The sequence below is a fragment of the Platalea leucorodia genome (assembly GCF_965183815.1).
Source record: "Platalea leucorodia genome assembly, chromosome: 11".
NCBI lineage: Eukaryota > Metazoa > Chordata > Aves > Pelecaniformes > Threskiornithidae > Platalea > Platalea leucorodia.
Genome location: NC_138833.1, coordinates 9203463 through 9223276, shown reverse-complemented (window position 1 = coordinate 9223276; position 19814 = coordinate 9203463). Strand labels below are relative to the sequence as shown.

At 48.8% G+C, this 19814-nt stretch overlaps 1 protein-coding gene across 1 annotated transcript in view; it reads right to left on the bottom strand.

Annotated features, from left to right (window-relative positions):
* Window positions 1-19814, bottom strand: part of PSD2 (pleckstrin and Sec7 domain containing 2) — a gene marked incomplete at both ends in the record, with an annotated part of 49342 nt that overhangs the window by 867 nt on the left and 28661 nt on the right. The window contains 7 exons of the mRNA XM_082323986.1: window positions 907-1050; window positions 2120-2264; window positions 3348-3505; window positions 10229-10299; window positions 11493-11683; window positions 16008-16051; window positions 17184-17273. Of these exons, the coding sequence (XP_082180112.1) occupies window positions 907-1050; window positions 2120-2264; window positions 3348-3505; window positions 10229-10299; window positions 11493-11683; window positions 16008-16051; window positions 17184-17273 (843 nt within the window). The remainder of the gene's footprint in view (window positions 1-906; window positions 1051-2119; window positions 2265-3347; window positions 3506-10228; window positions 10300-11492; window positions 11684-16007; window positions 16052-17183; window positions 17274-19814) is intronic.

The following is a 19814-nucleotide window of genomic DNA, read 5'->3' as shown; positions in this document are numbered from 1 at the left end:
AAGACAGCCTAGAGAAAACACTCAGATGGAGACTTCTCTGCAGGCATCCAAAACAAGATGTCTGGAAAACAGGAGGCAGCAGCAAGCAACTATTTGAAGGGTTAGTACAAAGACAAGGGAACAAGCAGCAAGAAACCGTGGCTTTGGAGAGTCAGGCTGGGCATCACACAAAAGGGTGGTGCAGCCCTGGTATGTGGGAGGTGGGACATTTCCATCCTTGGAGATTTCCGAGACTCGGCCACAAAATGACACAGCCTGGGCTAATACTGGGAATAATCCAAGCTCCTGCTGGAAGCAGGGCTAGAGGCCTCCAGCAATCCCTTCCCACTGACACCTATGTGGCAGGAATCACACTTTCTGCTCAGCTCTCACTGGAACAAAACATCCCATTTCTCCCACAAATTAAATGCTTCTTAGACTTTGCAGAGAGTTTAAACTTAGCTACATGCATCCTCAAAGGGTCTGTAATCAGCCATAATGCTGGTTTTGGCTTTATTTACAGAAACAGTTGTAGCAAAACAAGATCTCCCAGGGATTCCCTTAGCTTTTTATTAATCTTGCTGAAAAAGACTGATGCACACCAAGAACTGAACCACTTTCTTACTTGGGACCTGAGGAAAAGTCAAGTTTCAGCACAGTAAAGGAAGATTTTATTTCTCTCATCAGTTTTCCCCTCCTCTGGTTAGAAATCACAGAGGGGCGGAAATGTCTGTTATTTCTTTTTTTAGCTTCAGTGCAAAACAGTGAGGCTTGCTGCTGCCCCAAGACACCCATCCAGCTTGTGAGCCCTCATCCTTCTCTCTCCTTTCACGCTCTCCCAGGCTCACAGCATCCACTCCAGAGTTCTTAGTTCTCCTCAATCAGCCAAGGCATCATTTATCACAGAAAAGATGAAAGTTCCTTTACCTCAAATATTAGGTAATGTTCTTTGAGTCTGTATTCCTCAGCCTCTTTTGACTTGAGGCTCTTCTCTACAGGATGTAATTTATGCTCTGCTAATTCGTCTGCAATCTGCTTCATTTTATTTTCATGAGACTTCAGCTGTTCCTCCTGCCGAGAGAAGCGTGTCAGGTATTAAAATGTAGGAGTGCAGCACCCAAGTGCACCGCCTGCCTGGTGATGTGGGATCTATCTCTGCAAGGACGTAAGCTTAGCTACTGTTCTGGAGCCAAAGGTGTGCAGTACATTTGCAAATTCATCTGATAAGGAGCAGCTGAAACACAGGTATTTGAGTAAGATTAAAACTCATGTATCGCAAGTGCCAAGAGTGGATTTCTCTGGCACCTGGGCTTCTTTAGCATCATAAGCATTAAATGCTCTGCATCCTTTAACAGCCAGGCAGAACCAGCAGTGTCCCAAGAGCTGCTCATCCTGCTCTTTTTTGAGATAAAAAGAGCCCCCTATCTGGGCTCTGAGAAAGGCGACATCTGGCCACATCTGGTTCAGTATACAGGAGCTGTATCTCTGCCCTGACATTTCAGGCTGTTCTTCCCTTTGCTGGGGCCAGTGGCAGTGTGTCCCTACTTTTTGGAGGTGCTAAGGCATGTTAGGCTTTCCCTGGACAGCGCAAACAAAAGCTACTGTTTGGATGGCAGCTGCCCATTGCTCTTGGTTAACTGAGCCTTAGGCAGACATGGTCTGGTGCACTGTGCCCCCTTGCTTCCGGAAAACCTCCCCCACTGAGTGGGACTCAGACTCCCCCTTTGTCTGTGGCTTTTCGGCTTGAGAAATAACAGGGTGCCACCTCTGAATGCCATGTTATAAAATAAACCAGAGCTGTAGCCAGCTGCTGGGCTCAGTAGCATCAGCTGTTTCAACTGTGGCAACAGAAAGGTGCTGGGATGTAATGGGCAAAGAGCAATAAACAAGCGAGAATCAACAGCCATACAGGCAGGTGTGTGAGCATAGGGTTGCTTTATAGCCATTGCAAAGGAAGCATTGGCCAGACACCAGGATTTGCCACAGTCTGTCCAAGTCACCCACTCCACTCCCTTGTTCCTGCCCTGAGCACCTGAATGTATCTATCAGGCAGGAGCTGGGGGAGCTACAGATGGGCTCAGCCTGAGCTGCATGCTGAAGCACTGGGCACCCCTCCATCTCTCCTTCTCTCACACGTTACCTGGCACAGCTTGGTCATGGACGAAGGCAGGAGTGGGCGGCAGAACTTCTTCATGGAGCAGATTGCAGCTGGGAAGGCTGGGGCAGAGAAAATGGCAGCAACAAGGTTGATTCGCAGGATCCAGGAGAGCATTTCTTCCTTACTTCTGTTATGGAGGAGGGAAGAAGAGAGGGGGTGTCTGTAAATGCTCCTGACCCAGGACCAGCCAGCTCAGAACAGCCTGGGAGCCACCCACTCTCAGGAGGGCCATCAGTGGCCTTGCTTTGAAGCCATTTCTGTGCCACCCTGGGTTGTGAACAGAGAAAAACACTGGCTAATTGGCTCCTTTACAGTGCCCTAATGATTTCAGGGCTGTTGTCTGCCTCTTGAAGCCCTGGCAGTCCTGCCTGCCTCATCAGCTCTGATTGCATTCCCTGAGGAGCTGGGGAGAGGTAGCGTGGTGGCAAGGGCCAAGGATACCCTGCTCTTTGGAGAGTGGGAGCCACACAACAGAGGTCCCATGGAGCAGGGTGGACCCCTCATTTGTGTCATTCATGGGACACTGCCCCAGGTCCCTCATCAGATCTGTTCAGGCACTTCTCCCCCCAGCCTACAAGTGGGTTTTCACTGCACAAATTCAGATGTCAAGCTTTAGCTTGACATTAATACCCCAGCCCAACTTACAGACAATGCCACCTATCTCAGCAGGAGACAATAAAAACATCAGACAGAAGATGACTCAATCACACTTGACAGTTATTACCAGAGCAACTTTCCTCTGCAATGGACTAAGGAAGAAAGAAGATATAGCCTGTCTGGGGAGGCTTCTTTAATGAGCTTTAGACAGTTTCCCCATCAAAAGCTGATAAGGGGAACCATCAGCTTTACTTCAATGCACCATACAGATTTTCTCCCTTCCACAGACTGACAATAGAAGTTAGTAAGGGGAGCCCTTTACTCAGCCCTTTACATCCTACCCCATCCTGCTCAGTCCACCTTGGTGACAGATGAAAAAGGACCTCCACAAATGACACACAGCTACCAAGAGCGCCAGGTGGAAACTGTGACCCCATGACCAAGTCCTTTGTACAGCCCTACAGACCTCACCCTCAGCCCTCCTCCTCAGCACCTTCCTCCCCCCAGGTTTGTCCCCTAATGCGTGTGTTGATCTGGCCAGGTCGGAGGGAGTCTGGTGGTGGCTGGAGGTCAAGCTGTCCATCCAGGCTCTGCAGGAAGAGTTGGTACTTACGGGGCCTGGAAGAGGAAGACTCTCCAGTCAGCTGTCTTCAGCTTGAGCACATTGGACTTCTTGCTGTAGTCAGAGGCTTTCGTGGCTAAGGCGTGGTGCACACGGATGGCATTTTTCAGATCCACTTCAGAGAGGTCTTTGTCAGGTTTATATTCATCCTGTGAAGAGGAACGTTAATTGGATAATGACAACACTAACATTTGCGGGCTACTTTAATGAATGTGCCTTTCTCTCTGTGCTATAATTACAGAGTGCCGAGACCAGGAAAAGCGCTGCTTTGTACAGTAAATGCTAGGAGCTGATAATGATAATAATTAACATCTGGCAACTTCTTCCATCATTAAGTTCACTGGGAAGATGTGAAGAAGGAGATGAAAGTTTTAAACGTAATTATCAATAGTTATCTCTAACACGGCACACGCCTGAGGCTTCAGGGGAAGGCACAAGACAGGGCCAGGTTTCTACAGAGCTTCACCCATAGTGCAGAGCTCAAGCCGGGATGCAACTCCCAGTCGTTGGCAGGTATCAGCGAGCGCGTGCCCTGGTGCTTCAGCTTTGTGTGGCAGAGGATCCGGGCTCGGGTTTTGCACCGTCTTGGGCAGCTCTGGAACAGCAGCATTCCAGTGCACCTCCATGCAGGTGTGGGGCTTGCTGGGCAGTTGCCAGACTGAGCATGGCCCACCTGAACTATGCTTGGTCTCTCTTTAGTACATATGACCCTTTGGCATGGTCTCCCATGTAATTCATTAGACTGGCACTTGCAAATTGCAGCAGCATTCTCTGTATTCCTGCTTTACTTTCTCCACTGAAGGACAATTTGAAGGAAAAAAGTTCAATCAATCCTGTGTTTACCCTTTGCTTTTCCAGTGACTGAGCTCCCAGCCACTTAAAGCGATACCCTTCCTCCCACTCTGCACCCTTGCCAGCTCAACAGCTGGTCCAGCTGGGTGGTAGGATGGACAGATGGACAGATGCACGCATGCATGGATAGGTGGATGTAAGAAACCCTGGCCCTGGCTAAAACAAGCCACCACCACCACCGTGTTAGAGGCCATGTCAGGACAGGGTGTCCTTGGAAGGGTCTCCCTTGCCCTGCTGATTACAGTGCAAACCTACGGGACTAATTTGCTCTTATGTTTTGCTTTCCTTGACTGTCCTTGGCTGTCAGCACAGGGGCAGCTCTGTCCAATAGTGGTGGTCTGTGTGTCCCAGCCCTTCCTTAGGTTTCAAGCTAGAGCTCAGTCTGTTCTGCAGATTGGCAAAAAGATGTTTTTTTTCCTGTCCTGGTGGTACAAATCCAGCTGTTCAGGGAAAAGCCATGCTACAGTCTCCTGGTTGCTAACCCTGGTCAGTTAGGCCGTTCTCTGGTGTAGGGTCAGAAAGGTCTCCCCTCTGTTGCTCTTCAGAGCACCAGGGACTAGCACTCCCCTGCCCACAGATGTGGCTCACTCAAACCCTTGCTTCTGATGGGAAATAAGCTTCTGACGCCTTTCCTTCCCTCCTTTTTTGAAGCAGTCATCTCATCCGAGAGAGTGGTTGCCATACTATGTTCACCAGCACATGGTACTTGGCCTTGTGCAAAGAAATGCCATGGAGCCCAGACCCTAGAAATGTCTGGCATGGGCTCCCGGCTCAGGCAACTGCCTTCTTAAGGGTGAACCCCAAAGAAAAGCCCTGGCTTTCCGGCAGAGGAAGGGGTGAGTGCTGCAGGCACCCTGTTTTTGGGGTGACATTCAGATGGGCTGTGCTGTGAGGCAGTATAGCCAGAGGAGTGGGCTATTAGCCTTTTAACAAAGAAAAACAAATGCTTTGCCTTATGATGGCCTAGTATGTTACCCCATTTGGAAAGAAACAGTTGCTTGAGGAAGACATTGCTGCTCAGACCTCATATATTGTAGAAAGACTTCCAGTTCTGGATGTTTTTCCAAGGCTGAAGCTCTTTGGATCTGAATAAATCTGACTGTGGTGCCCAGGATCTCTTATTTCAAGATAAGCTTTCTCAAAATACAGTGCAAATAGCCAGGCTTAATGGCATGTGACAAACCAGTTTGACTAATGCAGATCTTCACCTTGAATGGTATCATCATGTATTGCCTCTACTGATTTCAGGCTCACAAGCATCAGTGTAGGTGTAAGGAAAAGCCAAATCTTCTCTTTCTAACACTGGGCCTAGTAAATCAGCGTAAGATTGAATCAAGCAGCTTCTCTCTACTTTCTGCCTCCCTGTTGGTGGAAACAGGCTGTGTTTGCAGGAGCGCATGGTGCTGGAGGCTCACTTCTGCAGGCCGGTTCTGCCAGGAAGCTCATCTTAATGCCTGTGCTGGGGTGGTCATGATGATATGTATGGCTGCTGAAGCTGGGAGACCTCTGTGTGCTCTTAAACAAGCACCCTCTGCAAACCGCTCCAAGGCTGTGTGATGCCATGCACACACGGCTGGAGCCATGACAGCGCCCAGCACTTACACCGTAGTGTGGGCTACACTGCGTAGCCTTCCCCTGAAGAATAATCCCATTGCCCTTTAGTAAAGCATGTCAGATCTGCTCCAAAGCCTCCAGCAGCTTCTCTACATTTTGCCTCACTCCCTTTCGGAGCTTTCAGTTTAAGTGTTTGCATAAACTGCTGCTGAGGAAGAGATGTGTCCAAAAACGTAATAGTAACACAGATGCTTTCAGTGAAGGGATTCTGGTTTAAATCTCAAAGAAACTGATTCATACTAAAACATAAGCAGTATCATATTTGGAGGAACTTCAGGTAATGTTTTGTCCATGCTCTAGTACCGCTACACCTCACTTTCACCTTTTTCATGGTGTTACCCTGCCATACATTTCCTGGCAAAGGGGTTGATTTGGTATCACAGGGCTGTTGAATTTTTGTCTTATGTGTCCTGCACTGTTCACACAGGTACTTGTCACTGGGAAATGGGCAAGGTATGCTGTGCCACACCATTCCAGTTACCCTTAGCCCCCAGCCCTTGAATGGTGACATGTTTATTTTTCCCTTGCTTCTCCAGGTGTAGGATGGTGGGAGTCAGCAATTTTCAGGGTCTGTTTTGGGGATATCTTCTGCAGGAATTGAGCCCAGGTGTGGATGTTTTGTTTCAGAATCCCTCTAAATTAATTTCATTCATTTTCAGCTTTTAATATTGATGGTGTAGACAAACTCCCTGTTCTGTGCCTCTCCTGACTGCACAAAGGCTTTGCTTAAGCATGCATGACCATCCCCTTTCCTGGGCTTAGTTTCTGCCATGGCAGTGCTCCATGGTGTCTTTGGTTCACTCTTCTGATGCCAGCTCTCCCCTACTGCCCACCCCTGTGAGCAGATGGTGGGAGATCCACAACTAATATGAGCTCCCCACCTCAAAGCTTGTTTTGTCAAGAAAAGGCATCTATCTTGTGTGCCTGCCTTCGTAGGACACCTGGATGGGGTGAGAGAGCCCAGTGTATTGGTCCTGCTGCCCTCTCCTCTGGACTCAGCACCAGCTCTGAGCAGTGATGTGAATATGGACATGGAGCTACAGAGATTTCTCATGCTCTGGCTTGTGAGTGGGTTTTCCTCTTTTTCCCTTTCTTCAGCTCATATTTACCAGCCTAAACAAACCATTTAATGAGGAAAACTAACTACTGTAGCCTTTTCAGTCTGGTCATGAACGTTCTAAGTAGCACTATCATGGCAAGGGCCTGCCTGCATGGGACAGCATCCGTGGCTTGGGGCTGCACTGAGAACTCCTTCATGGTTGGGGGCTGCAAGAGTAGACCCTGAAGGAAGACCTGCACCCTTTCTAGTACTTCCATATAAAAACACCTCATGTTTTATAGCTCTCCATCATTCCTCTCAACACCCCTCTATGTGTGGTGATTAAGGGTTATTATCCCCATTTCACAGAGGTGAAGTAAGTTGCCAAAGGCCATGGACTGAGTCAGTGCCCAGTGCAGATTAGAGCACATGAGAGGTGCGCCCTGCTCCCAAGCCTGCAGTTCTTCCTCAAGACTGTGCTGCATCCCTTTAGGGGATCAAGCAATTGCTTCAGCAGACTATGCTAGAACACGCTAATCCAGCGATTAACACTGGCGAGGCAATGACATGTGACATCTTTACATCAGCAGCTTTATGGCTGGTGCCTGAATTGTTTCTAATAGACTGACTTCTACCTTCCACCCACCCACTCTTCTGGCTATCTTATATCCACCTCTCTCTGTATCTGGCCATTCCTCCATTCTACACATCTATCTCCCCAGGCCCTCCTTCCCTGCCTCCTTCCCTCTCTCTCTCACTCTTATTTCTACTCAACTTGCTCCCCAAAACCAAGCTGAGTTCCTATTAAATTTATGGGAATTTCCTATTAAAGCCTAGGTCCTTGGTTTGGCCTGAGCAAAAAATTAGAACAGGCTGAACCTGTGCTCCATGGTGTCAGGTGGGTCTAGAAGCAGGTACTTTCTCCTCTATATTCACATCAGAAAATCTTTTCCCAGTGATTTGTGCTCAAGCCAGGTCCTACCTTATGTTTATCTGCAGTCATCTTCTGCTGAGAGCTTGGGAGGCCGGCACACCATTTCCTTCCTGTATTGTGCAACTCTCTCTCTTATTCTGCAAACCACCCCATAGGCAAGAAATTGCACTAAGAATCTACAGGGCAGGTGGATGTTTATCCACTCTCTGTTGTGGTGCTGGGAACGTTTGGAAGTGGCAGGACAAGGACTTGTCTTCGTGGTCTCATCCTTCTGTCCTGTCTTTGCAAGCCTGATAGACACTGTCTACAGCCAAGCCCAGCCCAAGGAATCCTCTGAAGAGGACAATATGCAGTCTGGCAGCAGCTCATGACTAAGAAACTCCTCTTTGCCCAAATCCTTTGCCCAAACGTTTCTCAGGTTAATTTTTGTTGTTGTTCCAAATGCTGCTTCCTTGGGGCACCCTTGGCAATTCTGGTCCCTCCTGCTAATTACACATCAGTCATGGCTGTTATTTATCAGACACTTTCATAACCTAGCCAGATCTTAGGTGTTTTGCTTCTTCAGTCCTTGTCCATAAAGAAAGCTCTCAGTCTCTTAACCATTTGTTCCTGAAGGTCGTCTAGATAAGAACATTGGTCTTCTAACTGCCATGTTAGTCTCACCCTCACTCTCTTTTTAAATTCCAAACACCTAGTACTAACATAACAAACTATGTTAATATAACAGTCTGGATGGTTACTGCTGCTAGACTTGTACAGCAAAGAAAACCCAATCGCTCTGCCCCATCAGCAGCAATGACACTCAGTGTTGGCTTCACGGCTCTTTCCAGTGCTGTCCAAGCAGTCAAGAAAATCTTCAGTAAACTGGATTTTGGTCCAGCATGGGAATAAAATTCTGTCCTGAAAGTGTATTTCATTCCAAATATATACATCCTCAACAGACTCATCCCAAGAGACATGCCCTAGAAGTCCTTGGTGAAAAATTCATTTAGATCCAAACTATTCCTGTGATTTTGATGAAATTGTATTTTTTTCCATAGAAAAACTGCAATAAAATTAAATTTTGATGGTAGCTCTGTACAAGTTAAATCCTCATGCATCACCCATGGTCAGCATGAGGACCTCTTCCGTGGACTCCATGTGGAGACTTGTAACAAAACATGAGACTGACGTGTAAGAAGAGTGCCACTGACTTGAAGAATGCCACACTTAGAGGGCTGGAGAAGATCTGGGCTCTCCTGTATGCCGCAGCTTCCCTCAGCTGCAGGAGAGAGTGGCAAGGCTGTAAAAATACCAATTGGCTAAGAGCAACCCATACTGTAAATTACAATCAGCTGCCAGATTTCTGTTGGCTCTGTGACATGTGCCATAGGATCTGGCAAAACATGAGAATCATTGGGGTGTGCTACGAGCTCTGAGTCATAATTCCATGCTGCCCTGAGGATCTTTCTGCCTTTCTTATATAATCCAATGTTTGTTTACTCTCATTGCTTTGGAGACAATACTGCAATACATAAGAACATCTACCCACAGGGAGTGCTGTTCCAGCAAGGTGAGTTCAATGGGTTACTGCACAGCATGTGCTACTAAGGTAGTTCAGACCTAGTTCAGTGGGTTACGCTGTTGCATGATGAATGGACATTTGGCACCCCTGGCTGGCTCACACTGACATTCAAGTGAGCCCCTATCCAGGCTCATTGGATTTTCCCACAGAAAAGACTATCCATGGAAATCCTCCTAGCATCCAAGTGTCTTGAAAGGCAGAGAACTGAATGCTATAACATGCAGGGAAGCTCTTCCATGGTGACTTTGCCTCCCGTGAGGACCTGGGATTTATACTTCTGTTGACTAGAGGTGGCTACAGAATGAACAGAGATGAAGTGAGGCAGAAAGTGTCACTTGGCAACCCATGGAAGGACCCAGGTCAGCAAGGTCCTGAAGGAGAAGAGAAACTTTAGACATGGTCCATATCAGACTCAGTGAAGCTGCTCATAATGAGATATATGCCAGCAAATAAAACAATAGGCAAGATAAGACTGGTCTGATGCTCCACCTCTTCAGCTTCCTATTTCATGTCTCACCAACATCCTACTTCACCTATTCCATATCATCTGTTCATTCATCCTCCCCAACAGCTCCTACTTGCTGGGACACTTCTGCAGAAATCTTGCCTCAGTGTTGCCTCTTTCATACTTCTTCCTGTCTGGCCCTTTTTTGAGGCTGTGAATAGTGCCCTTAGCATGAACACCACCACCAAAGATGACAGCATCCTCCAGTTCTGTATACTGGTCTCTGGAGGAGCTCTGTAGATGTCCATGCATGCATTAGGACATGGATTCACCTCTACTTGCATCTATAGGTCTCCTGCTTAGGCCAGCATGACTGCTTTGGAGACAGCATGAAACAGGAAATAGGATAGTCTACCACGGTTACCTTTTGTAAATAAAGGACGGTCCCTTTAAGCACAGCATAAAATTTCTTCCAACCTCTTCTTCCTCTGGGAGCTAAAAAAGGAAGAACATTTAATTATACATGTCTGCTTCTGCCAGTGCTGCTTGATCTTCACATTTCTGGCAAAACCAACCCTTCTCCTGACCCATGACACGCATGCACTGATGCCCAGACCTCACACTCCTCCAAGCTATTACTTATGAGTGGCTTGTCTGCAGGGACACATGTTTCAGGGACACGGGCTGGGAGATGCAGCTTCCCAACAAGAACACAAGCAGGTCAAAACCAGAGATGAGTTGGTATAGGGGTACCAGTGGACACGTGCAGGAAGTCTCTGCTCCTCCAAACCCAGTTTGATGTTCTTTGGGCTAAATGCTTGAGGAGCAGAGACATTCCCTGAGCTCCTCTGCTTCAGATGAGTTAGACAGACATACCATGGATAAGGCAGCTTCTGTTCCACTGAGGAGGGAGCATTACCACCAGCCGTCTTGATGGACTTGGGGACAGAAAGCTTGCTGGAAGCTGGAGAGGGACAGGAGGTGAGGGGAGCCATCTACATCACCACAAGACAGCTGATCCTCCAGGCACAGGCTATTAAGAAAGTGCTGGAAGCAAGGGAGGCCTTTGGTGGTAATCTCTACTCAAGACTTGTAATCGGCTGCAGTGACTGGGCCAATCATATCAATTAGCAGAAGGGGTAATCCAAGGTTTCATTAATCTTTGCTCATTAACAGTTCCCAAATATATTTTCCTTTACCTTTCCTGTAATCCCATATGTGAACAGCAGAGCTATGAGGCAACCTATTGCCCAGCCAGCACACGGCAACTGTTTCCAGCACATGGTAGAATATGGACAGGAACAAAACTTTGAAGACCAGACTGTCCCCAGGGTCAGGGCTGGGGTTAACTGCTGTGGAACCAGCCTCACCCCATTGCTCAGAGTGTGGGATTCAGGATTATGCCCATGAATAGGAGGGAAGACCAGGTCTATCTGTGTGGGACAGGCACTGTTAGGTTCCTTGGCAGTGAGAAGGGAAGACTGAGGCCTTCTGAAAACATTCATGTCTACAAATGCCTCAAAACACCTTCCTTTCCTTGTGCCCTGGCACCCATGGATCTGGGGACCTCTCTTCTGTTCCCTGGGACATGGTGAGGAAATGCCTTCAGCAGGAGAGCCATGGAGAAGGCTAGGGCAAAGCTCTGGTACTGCCTGGGGCATATCTCCTCCTGTCTCGTTAACACGTACTTCTCTTCCCATCCATGTCTGCATGGGTTTTACGCGTGAGGACACCATGCTTGTAGGTGACTGCGTTCAGCGCTTGGGGTATGTCCAGGAAGGGGTTGCTGCTGTCAACAATCCTTGTCACTTTCTTCGCGCTGGCTCCAAATTTGTCATCTACCAGCTCCGAGAGTGATTTCCTCAACTCGTCCTCATCACTTGGAGACAAAGTCAGAGAAGAGATTGAGTGGAAGACACATGGGTTGGGTCACAGTGTGCTTTGGTTTTAAAGAAAGTTACTTATTACAAGACTAGTCAGAGAAAAAAATGAAAGGAGATGCAGGGTCTCTAACACGCAGAGCGTGCCAATGGTGGTGATCTGGACATAGCTGGGAGGAATGTGGGTGGCAGGTAACTGTCCCAGTGGTCCCACTGTGAGGTTACTCAAAACAGGGAAGGGAATGGGTGCTTGTCTGAACACCAGGAAACTGCAGACACACCATTGCCGAGGACTACAAGCATTTCACCGGGGGAGTCTCCAATTCTGTGCCCTAAAATCAGAGTTTAAGGAGGTCTTTTGCTGAAGACCAGGTATGACTGGGGTTTCTCAGCCTCTGAGAGGCAGCCCCTGGGGCCTCCTAGATACTGAAGGAGCTTGAGGAATGTCCTCTGAATCTCTGAGGAACAAAAGCTCTGCAGACATTAGGGAGATGGGCCACTTGATCAAAAAACCACAAACCCTGGATTAGGTTATATGTCAGCTCCCCAGTTGTGTCCTCAGGGTGGGCCAGCAGAGAGCAAGAAATGCTGGTCATTTCCATAAAAACTGCTTCTCCTCACAGATCTCCTGGTCCTGGACCCTGGACAGCAAGGGCTGAGCAGCTTAGGGAAGTGTCCACTGACTCCACCAAGCCTGCCTCTTCCTGTTTGGAGTAAAACCTACTGTGGTGCATAGAAACTAGAACTTGTATTGGAAGTAATATTTCCCAGTGTCCCTAGGACATTAAGGCAGGAGAGCAAACAGGGAATTTCTGCCCTGTGTGATAAATGTCAATGTCTAAATGGTATGAGTGGTCACCTTATGTTGCAGATTAGATTGGACCAAACCTCAGCTGAGGAGTGGCCCAAGGATGAATCCACTAGCTGGGTTGTGAGCAGTAAAATACTACACTTCCCCACCTGCAGCAAGTAGATGGCCAAAGCATCAGACACCTCTTGGAAGAGCAGGATGATTTCTCAGCCCTCAGCACCCACAGAAGTCCTGGGGCTTAGGCAGAGCCCAGACACTACACCTGCGTGGGGAGTTAGTGGGGCTCAGTTCTCTGAGCTGCACCAGAGGGACCCCTCTGAGCTCCTGCTTGCTGCTGGGATGATGGTCGTATACCTGCCTGTCCAGTTGGGCTTTGTGAGCAAGGGCATTTCATTCCCTGGGGTGGACAAGGACAGAAAGCAGAGGCAAGCAGGGAGAAGAGGGTCTTGCCTGTGCAAGGTTACAACTCAGTGCCACATCTCTGACAGAAAACCAGGTACCCCACATCAGGGAGCATCTGTCCCACAGCAGAGGAGCTGAGAGGTCTCTCATGTTGCAGCCTGCCCATCTGCAACCAAGCAGGACACCCTGCAGCAAGGCAGGTCCCGGGCCCGTGTGGGGTGAATGAGGAGGTGCAAGGATACAAGCAGGGTGGGTGGAGGAGGGCAGGAGGGGGGCTACATGCTACCGACTGGAACTGCACCGCTGCAGCGGGACGCTGGGGGGCTGACATCCCTTGGATGTGCCCGAGTCAGGGAGCCTGTGCTGGCAGGCGTTGTGTAACCACCGCCCACATCCAGCGAGCAGATGCACTTCTGCTGAACTCCTTTTACATAAACCATCCCACTGGCACTTTCTGCGGAGCTACAGAGCTCCCTCTCGCGACTGCGTGCACCCCCCGGCCCGGCCTCTGCTGCAGAGCTGGCATTGCTGCTTTCCTCTCACGCAGATGCCACACAAATTTATTTTTAAAGTTAAATCAATGCTACGTGATCTGCTTAGAAACCACGGCCCTTCCAGGGCCACCGGCTGGCTGTGTCCGGAGACACCAGCCCACAGAGAGCACTGCTGCCATTGGGGCATGGCTGGCAATGGAGGCTCCTGCTCTGCAAAGCTTGACCCAGGTAGCTGGGGAGGGAGATAGGATCAAACCGCCTCTAGACACTTTTCTGGCCAGGACAATATGAGGAGAAGAGCAGGTGATAGACTTAATGGCTCAGAAGGTCCTGCTCAGTCCCACCACCCTCTGGAGACAAGAGGGGGGAAGACAAGAGGGAGCAAGCGGAGGGGAGGGGAGGGGAGGGGAGGGGAGGGGAGGGGAGGGGAGGGGAGGGGAGGGGAGGGGAGGGGAGGGAAGGGAAGGGAAGGGAAGGGAAGGGAAGGGAAGGGAAGGGAAGGGAAGGGAAGGGAAGGGAAGGGAAGGGAAGGGAAGGGAAGGGAAGGGAAGGGAAGGGAAGGGAAGGGAAGGGAAGGGAAGGGAAGGGGGGAGGGGAGAGGAAAAGAAATGTCCACTGTGTTAGCTTAAGGCCCCAGGTCAGTCATGGGCTTCCCCATGGCAGTGGTGGGGAGGTGTTGGGGCTGGGGAGCACAGAGCAGCCCTCATTGAGGGTCCTGGCCTGTGCTCTGGGCAGGAGGTGGGTAGCAGAGCAGGGGAAGAAGGGCTGAGGAAGGTGCTGTGTGAGCCTGTCATGAAGGCCACCATGCTAACTGTTCCCAGACTTGTTTCAGGGTAACAAATAATGATCTGGTGGAGGAGACAGAGTGCATCTCACTGAGTTTGTGGATGACATAAAAATGGGAGGTACAGGGCCACCGCTCAGCAGGACAGGAGCCTCACTAAATGCAGCACCCCAGTACTGCACTGGGGTGGAGTGGTCCTGCAGAAGGGTTAGCCGGGGCTGACTGGCTGGGGAGCAGCTCTGCAGAAAAGGCCCTGGGACTCCTGGTGAACAGCAGGATGAACAGGAGCCAGCCAGTGTGTCCTGGCAGAAACATAGGCCAAGAGCATTCTGGGCTGTGTAACAGCGGCACAGTGAGGAGGCTAAGAGAACTGATCATCCTCCTCTGCTCTGCACCCTTTACATCATATCTTGATACAGCAAACAGTATTGCGCCCCCAGTAGAGGAAAGGGCATCAACAAGGTGGAGAGAGTTCAGCAGAGGCCACCAAGATGCCTGGGCTGAAGCACTTGCAATGTAAGAAGTGACTAAGGGAACTGGACTTGTTCAACCTGGAGAAGAGATGGCTTTGGGGGACCTCATGGCAGCCTTCCAATATGTGTGAGGAGGTTATCAAGGGGACAAAGCCAGGCTCTTCACTATGGTGCACGGCAGGAGGACAAGAGACAGTGGGCATAAGTCAACACAATAGCGGTTTCAAATGGTTAAGAAAAAAATGTCACTCTCAGAATAATTAAGCATAGGTTCATGGATCCAGAGGGGCTGTGGGTTCTCTATCTTCAGAGGTTTTCAGGATCAAACTGAACAAAGCCCTGAGCAACTTGGTCTGAATTCAATGTTGACCATATTTGGAGGAGGAAGCTGGACTGGAGATCTTGCAAGGTCCCTTCCTGCCTCAGTGATTCTCTGATATTATTTCCAGAAGAAACTATGTAGAAGAGATGGAAAGTCTCAGTGACCAAAATAACCCCAGATCTTGAGCTCGTTGTGCAAAAACCTCTGAAGCACCTGGAGAGGGATCAGCATTTTCATGCACTGGTGAGGCCGCACCTTGAATACTGTGTTCAGTTTTGGGCCTCTCACTTCAAGAAGGACATTGAGATGCTGGAACATGTCCAAAGAAGGGCAATGAAGCTGGTGAAGGGTCTAGAGAACAAGTCCTATGAGGAGCAGCTGAGGGACCTGGGGTTGTTAAGCCTGGCGAAAAGGAGGCTGAGGGGACCTTATTGCTCTCTACAACTACCTGAAAGGAGGTTATAGCAAGGTGGGGGTCGGTCTCTCCTCCCAAGTAACAAGCGATAGGACAAGAGAAAATGGCCTCAAGTTGCACCAGGGGAAGTTTAGGTTGGATATTAGGAAAAACGTCTTCACTAAAAGGGTAATCAGGTACTGGAATAGGCTGCCCAGGGAAGTGGTTAAGTCCCCATCCCTGGAGGTATTTAAAAGACGTGTAGTTATAGTGCTTAGGGACAGGGTTTAGTGGTGGACTTGGCAGTGATAGATTAATGGTTGGACTTGATGATCTTAAAGGTCTTTTCCAACCTAAATGATTCTATGATTCTATGATTTTATAAGTGTAATAGTAAACAAAGAGGGCATTCCCTTCCTTTAGATCATGCCTGTGGACCCTGTGTCCATAGACTGCCACCAAAGTCCCCATCTGCTTTTGTGTCTAAACCATAAATAAACCCAGCTTGCCTACAGGAGAGACTTCAGTGCTTACGGGCTTGGCAGGAAATGTTCTGGGAGCTTCTGGGGCTAAAAACATGACTCAAGACCTGCCAGCTACTTTGAAAGACACATTCTCTCTCAAATGCTTAACATATACTTACATGGCCCACTCCAGCTTCTCATTCTTGATGGAGTTATATAGTGTCTGAAACAAGAACATGATATTAGCTGTGTCTGTCATGGAAGACATGTCTGGGTTGTGGAGACCATCTCCTCCACACCCCGTCTGTGTTCTTGGAGAGATAGCTTCCTTGCTGAACTGTCCTGGAGAAATATTTACCAGTGAGCAGGACAATTGCTGTCCTGCTAGACCCTTTTTTATCTATGTACCACACTAGGTATTGGATTGGACACGTCAGCAGCAGAGGGATCTGGCAGCCAGCCTTGCTCAGGAGCCTGTATATGACATTTTTGACTAATTCCAGGTGCTGTGCCTAGTCCTGAGTGAATCCTGCTCTACACAAAGATGGTATGCCAAGACACCTCCAGCGTCTTGACTAGGGGAAAGGGACAGTGGAGGCTTGAATGCTGGCCTGAGAAGCAGGGGAGAGATGAATGACCTTGGGGATCAGCTTTTCCAGTTCCTCCTGTGCAAAATTCCAGTGGCTTCCCTGGGACACTGGGAAAGAAGCAGGAATGGGCTAGGAAAGCAGAATGTGGAGGTGGCCCTGACCATACTGAGGGATAGGGTAGGGTGAGGTCTGCTGGGAGGCGGAGTTGTTGTCTAAGGCACGATGTGACACCCCTGATGTGGCACCTCCTTCCATACAGCAAAATCCAGGTCACGTTGCTGGACCTGCAGCAGGTGCAGACAACAGTGGTGGTATTAAACCACATGGAAGGAGAAAATACTCACTTTGGGGTGTTTAACCAGTGTTTAAACAGTATCCCACGGTACTGTACAAGTTGTGTTGGAGTGCTACATCTAATTACATGGAAGTGAAGGCAGAGAAAAGTATCAGTGCCAGATGGTCATATTTGGGGGTTGAGGGTACCTTCTTCTGTGCATTGTCTTGTGTATCACAGAGCTACCGTGGGTGAGAGGGACCCACGATATGCTCTGAGGGCAGATATGCCACAAATCTGGATAAAACACCAGCAGGGAACAGACCTCTGGTCTGCGAGTTAGCAGAAGCTATCCATGTGGGTTACAATTCTTCTACTGAAACAATTGTGCACTGGAAAATGCTGATTCAAGGGCTCAGAGTGTCCCAGCAGGACTAGGTGGCACTACAATAATAACGACAGTATCCCACAGTCTATTTATATCACATTACCTTCAGCAAGTCCTTTGCAAAGTCCTTCCCATCATTCAGCCCATCCAGGTTTGCTATGAACTGTTGACACGACATCTTTTTGCCAATATTCTGTAAGGCAAAGAAGCAGCTCATTAAATTTCTGGAGAGTTTTGACTTTAATCAGAGTGTCTTTTTGTGCTGGTTTTGGCTGGGGTAGAGTTAATTTTCTTCATAGAAGCTAGCATGAGTCTATGTTTTGGATTTGTGCTGGAAGCAGTGTTGATAATACAGGGATGTTTTCGTTATTGCTGAGTAGTGCTTACACAGAGTCAAGGGCTGTTCTGCTTCTCACACCATCCCATCAGTGAGTAGCCTGGGGGAGCACAAGAAGTTGGGAGGGGACATGGCTGGGACAGCTGACTTTGACTGACCAAAGGGATATTCCATACCATATGACGTCATGCTCAGCATATAAAGCTGGGGGAAGAAGAAGGAAGGGGGGGCATTTGGAGTGATGGCGTTTGTCTTCCCAAGTCACTGTTACGCTTGATGGGGCCCTGCTTTCCTGGAGATGACTGAACACCTGCCTGATGATGGGAAGTAGTGAATTAATTCCTCGTTTTCCTTTGCTTGCATGCGCGGCTTTTGCTTTACCTATTAAACTGTCTTTATCTCAACCCATGAGTTTTCTCATTTTTACTATTCCAGCTCTCTCCCCCATCCCACTGGGGGTGGGGAGTGAGCAAGCGGTTGTGTGGTGCTTAGTTGCCAGCTGGGGTTAAACCATGACACTTATAAAGAACAATTTTGTTTGTAGTGGCGAAGCCTGGGTTTGTCCCAAGAGCTCAAAGCTGAAAGGTCTTCTGCTCTGATTGTCTATTGGGCTCTTTGCTTTATTTGCTCATGCCAGCACCCAAACATTTCAAAATTACCTCTTTTTTAATGGTGGAGATAAAACACCTGAAAATAACCTCTCCAGTTCTTGCTCCAAACTTTCTAAAAGTGATCTTACCTCTGGTCTCCAGGTTGGTCCTGGTACTGGGTCTGTGTCTCAAAACTCAAGACAAGCACTCAGACTGCCTTGAAATTGCGATGCTTGGATGGGTCTCCAAGCCTGCCATGTGTGAAATTGTGTAAGCATGCAGTGTCAGCATCTGAAGACAGTCAGCATTGGGCAATGACTCGTCCTTTATAGAAACTGTTATTTTTGATTGCCATTACAAAGAGAGATGATCCAGCTACTGGTACTGCGTGAACTTGAGTGCTGTGGCATGTGAGGGCAATACTGTGAGAATCTTGCAACCTGGAACTCACTCATCACCAACTAATGCCAAGACTATTTGGTGCTTATGTTGCCAGGTCATCTGGCATCCCTGATATCAGTCTGTGGCATCTCTCTTCCCAAACCCTTCACCCCACACCATAGCCAGGTGAGTTCACTTTCTTAGCCTGCAAGGGTCGAGGGGCTGGAGGCAGCCTTTTTCCAAGCTTCCCTCTGCAATCCTACCTCTCCAAAGAACTGGAGCAGAGTTGTGGAGGAGTCAGTGGGAATTGTAGGGTTCAGAAAATGGAGTCCAATAGACAAAGGAAAGATAAGTGTCTCCAGTGCCATGTCATATTGCAGCCTTCACAACCTGGAGTGAAGTCCCCAAGGACAGACCCTGTGGTGACATCACATGGCGTGGACAATGGAGTTAATGAGAGGACAGCATGAGCTGCCACCAGCGGTCCTAAGGATCCCAACAGCATCATGACACTGAGTGGGCTTTGCATCAAGGTATCGATAAGGTGGACATCCAGGAGGACCTGGGAGGATGGCCAAGAACAGCAGAGCCAAGACCCTGCTTAGGGACTCAGTGAGGAAGAAGGAGGGCCTCACTGGGCCACTGGGCGGGAATGAAGCTGCAGCAGATGATACAGGATGTGCCCTGCAGGGCAAGATGTGTTCTCTGTGCAAGAAGATAACCTCTTGAAAGAGACTGACACCAGAAACCCCTGCCAACAAACATGCACAACAGGTAACCTGGAGGCTTCTCCCCAAGTGAAAGCATCAGCAAAGAGTGAGGCCTTGGGATTAGCCCACAATGCCCTATCCCCGTCAACTGCCATCTGTGTGTGCAGACATACTCTTTGGCTACACAGGGAACCAGTACTGCCTTTGAGCAGCTCTGTCTGATACTCTTAATTATGCCTCCTGTCGGTGCCAGCTCCAGATGAGCTGGCACCCTTGAGAGATCAAGAAAAAGAGGAATAAAGCACTATTACAAATCAGTAGTGCCTCAGGACACAATGTGGCACAACATGAGACTCAGCCATCTTTGCTTTTTCACAGGGGAGCCCCACGGCTGATGCCCATAACTGGACCCCATAGCCAGAGGCTACTGCCAGCTAGTGCTCAGTGTGTACACTAGCTGCAGAAGAGCTGTGGGGAAACCTGCAGACATGCTAGGTTTTTTCAGCAGAGGGAAGAGAGTTTTGTGTACTTGCTGGCTGGTGAATTACAGCCAAAAAAAAAAAAAAAAAAAAGCCAGCAGCACAATGGCATGTGGATGGAGAAAGGAAGGAGGGTGAGAGAGAGCACATTAAAAATGCAGTAATGAACCTCCACGAGGGAGGGAGTTTGGAGGTGAGGTAGCTATGTTGCCTGAGACCTTGAGGCACCAAATCACT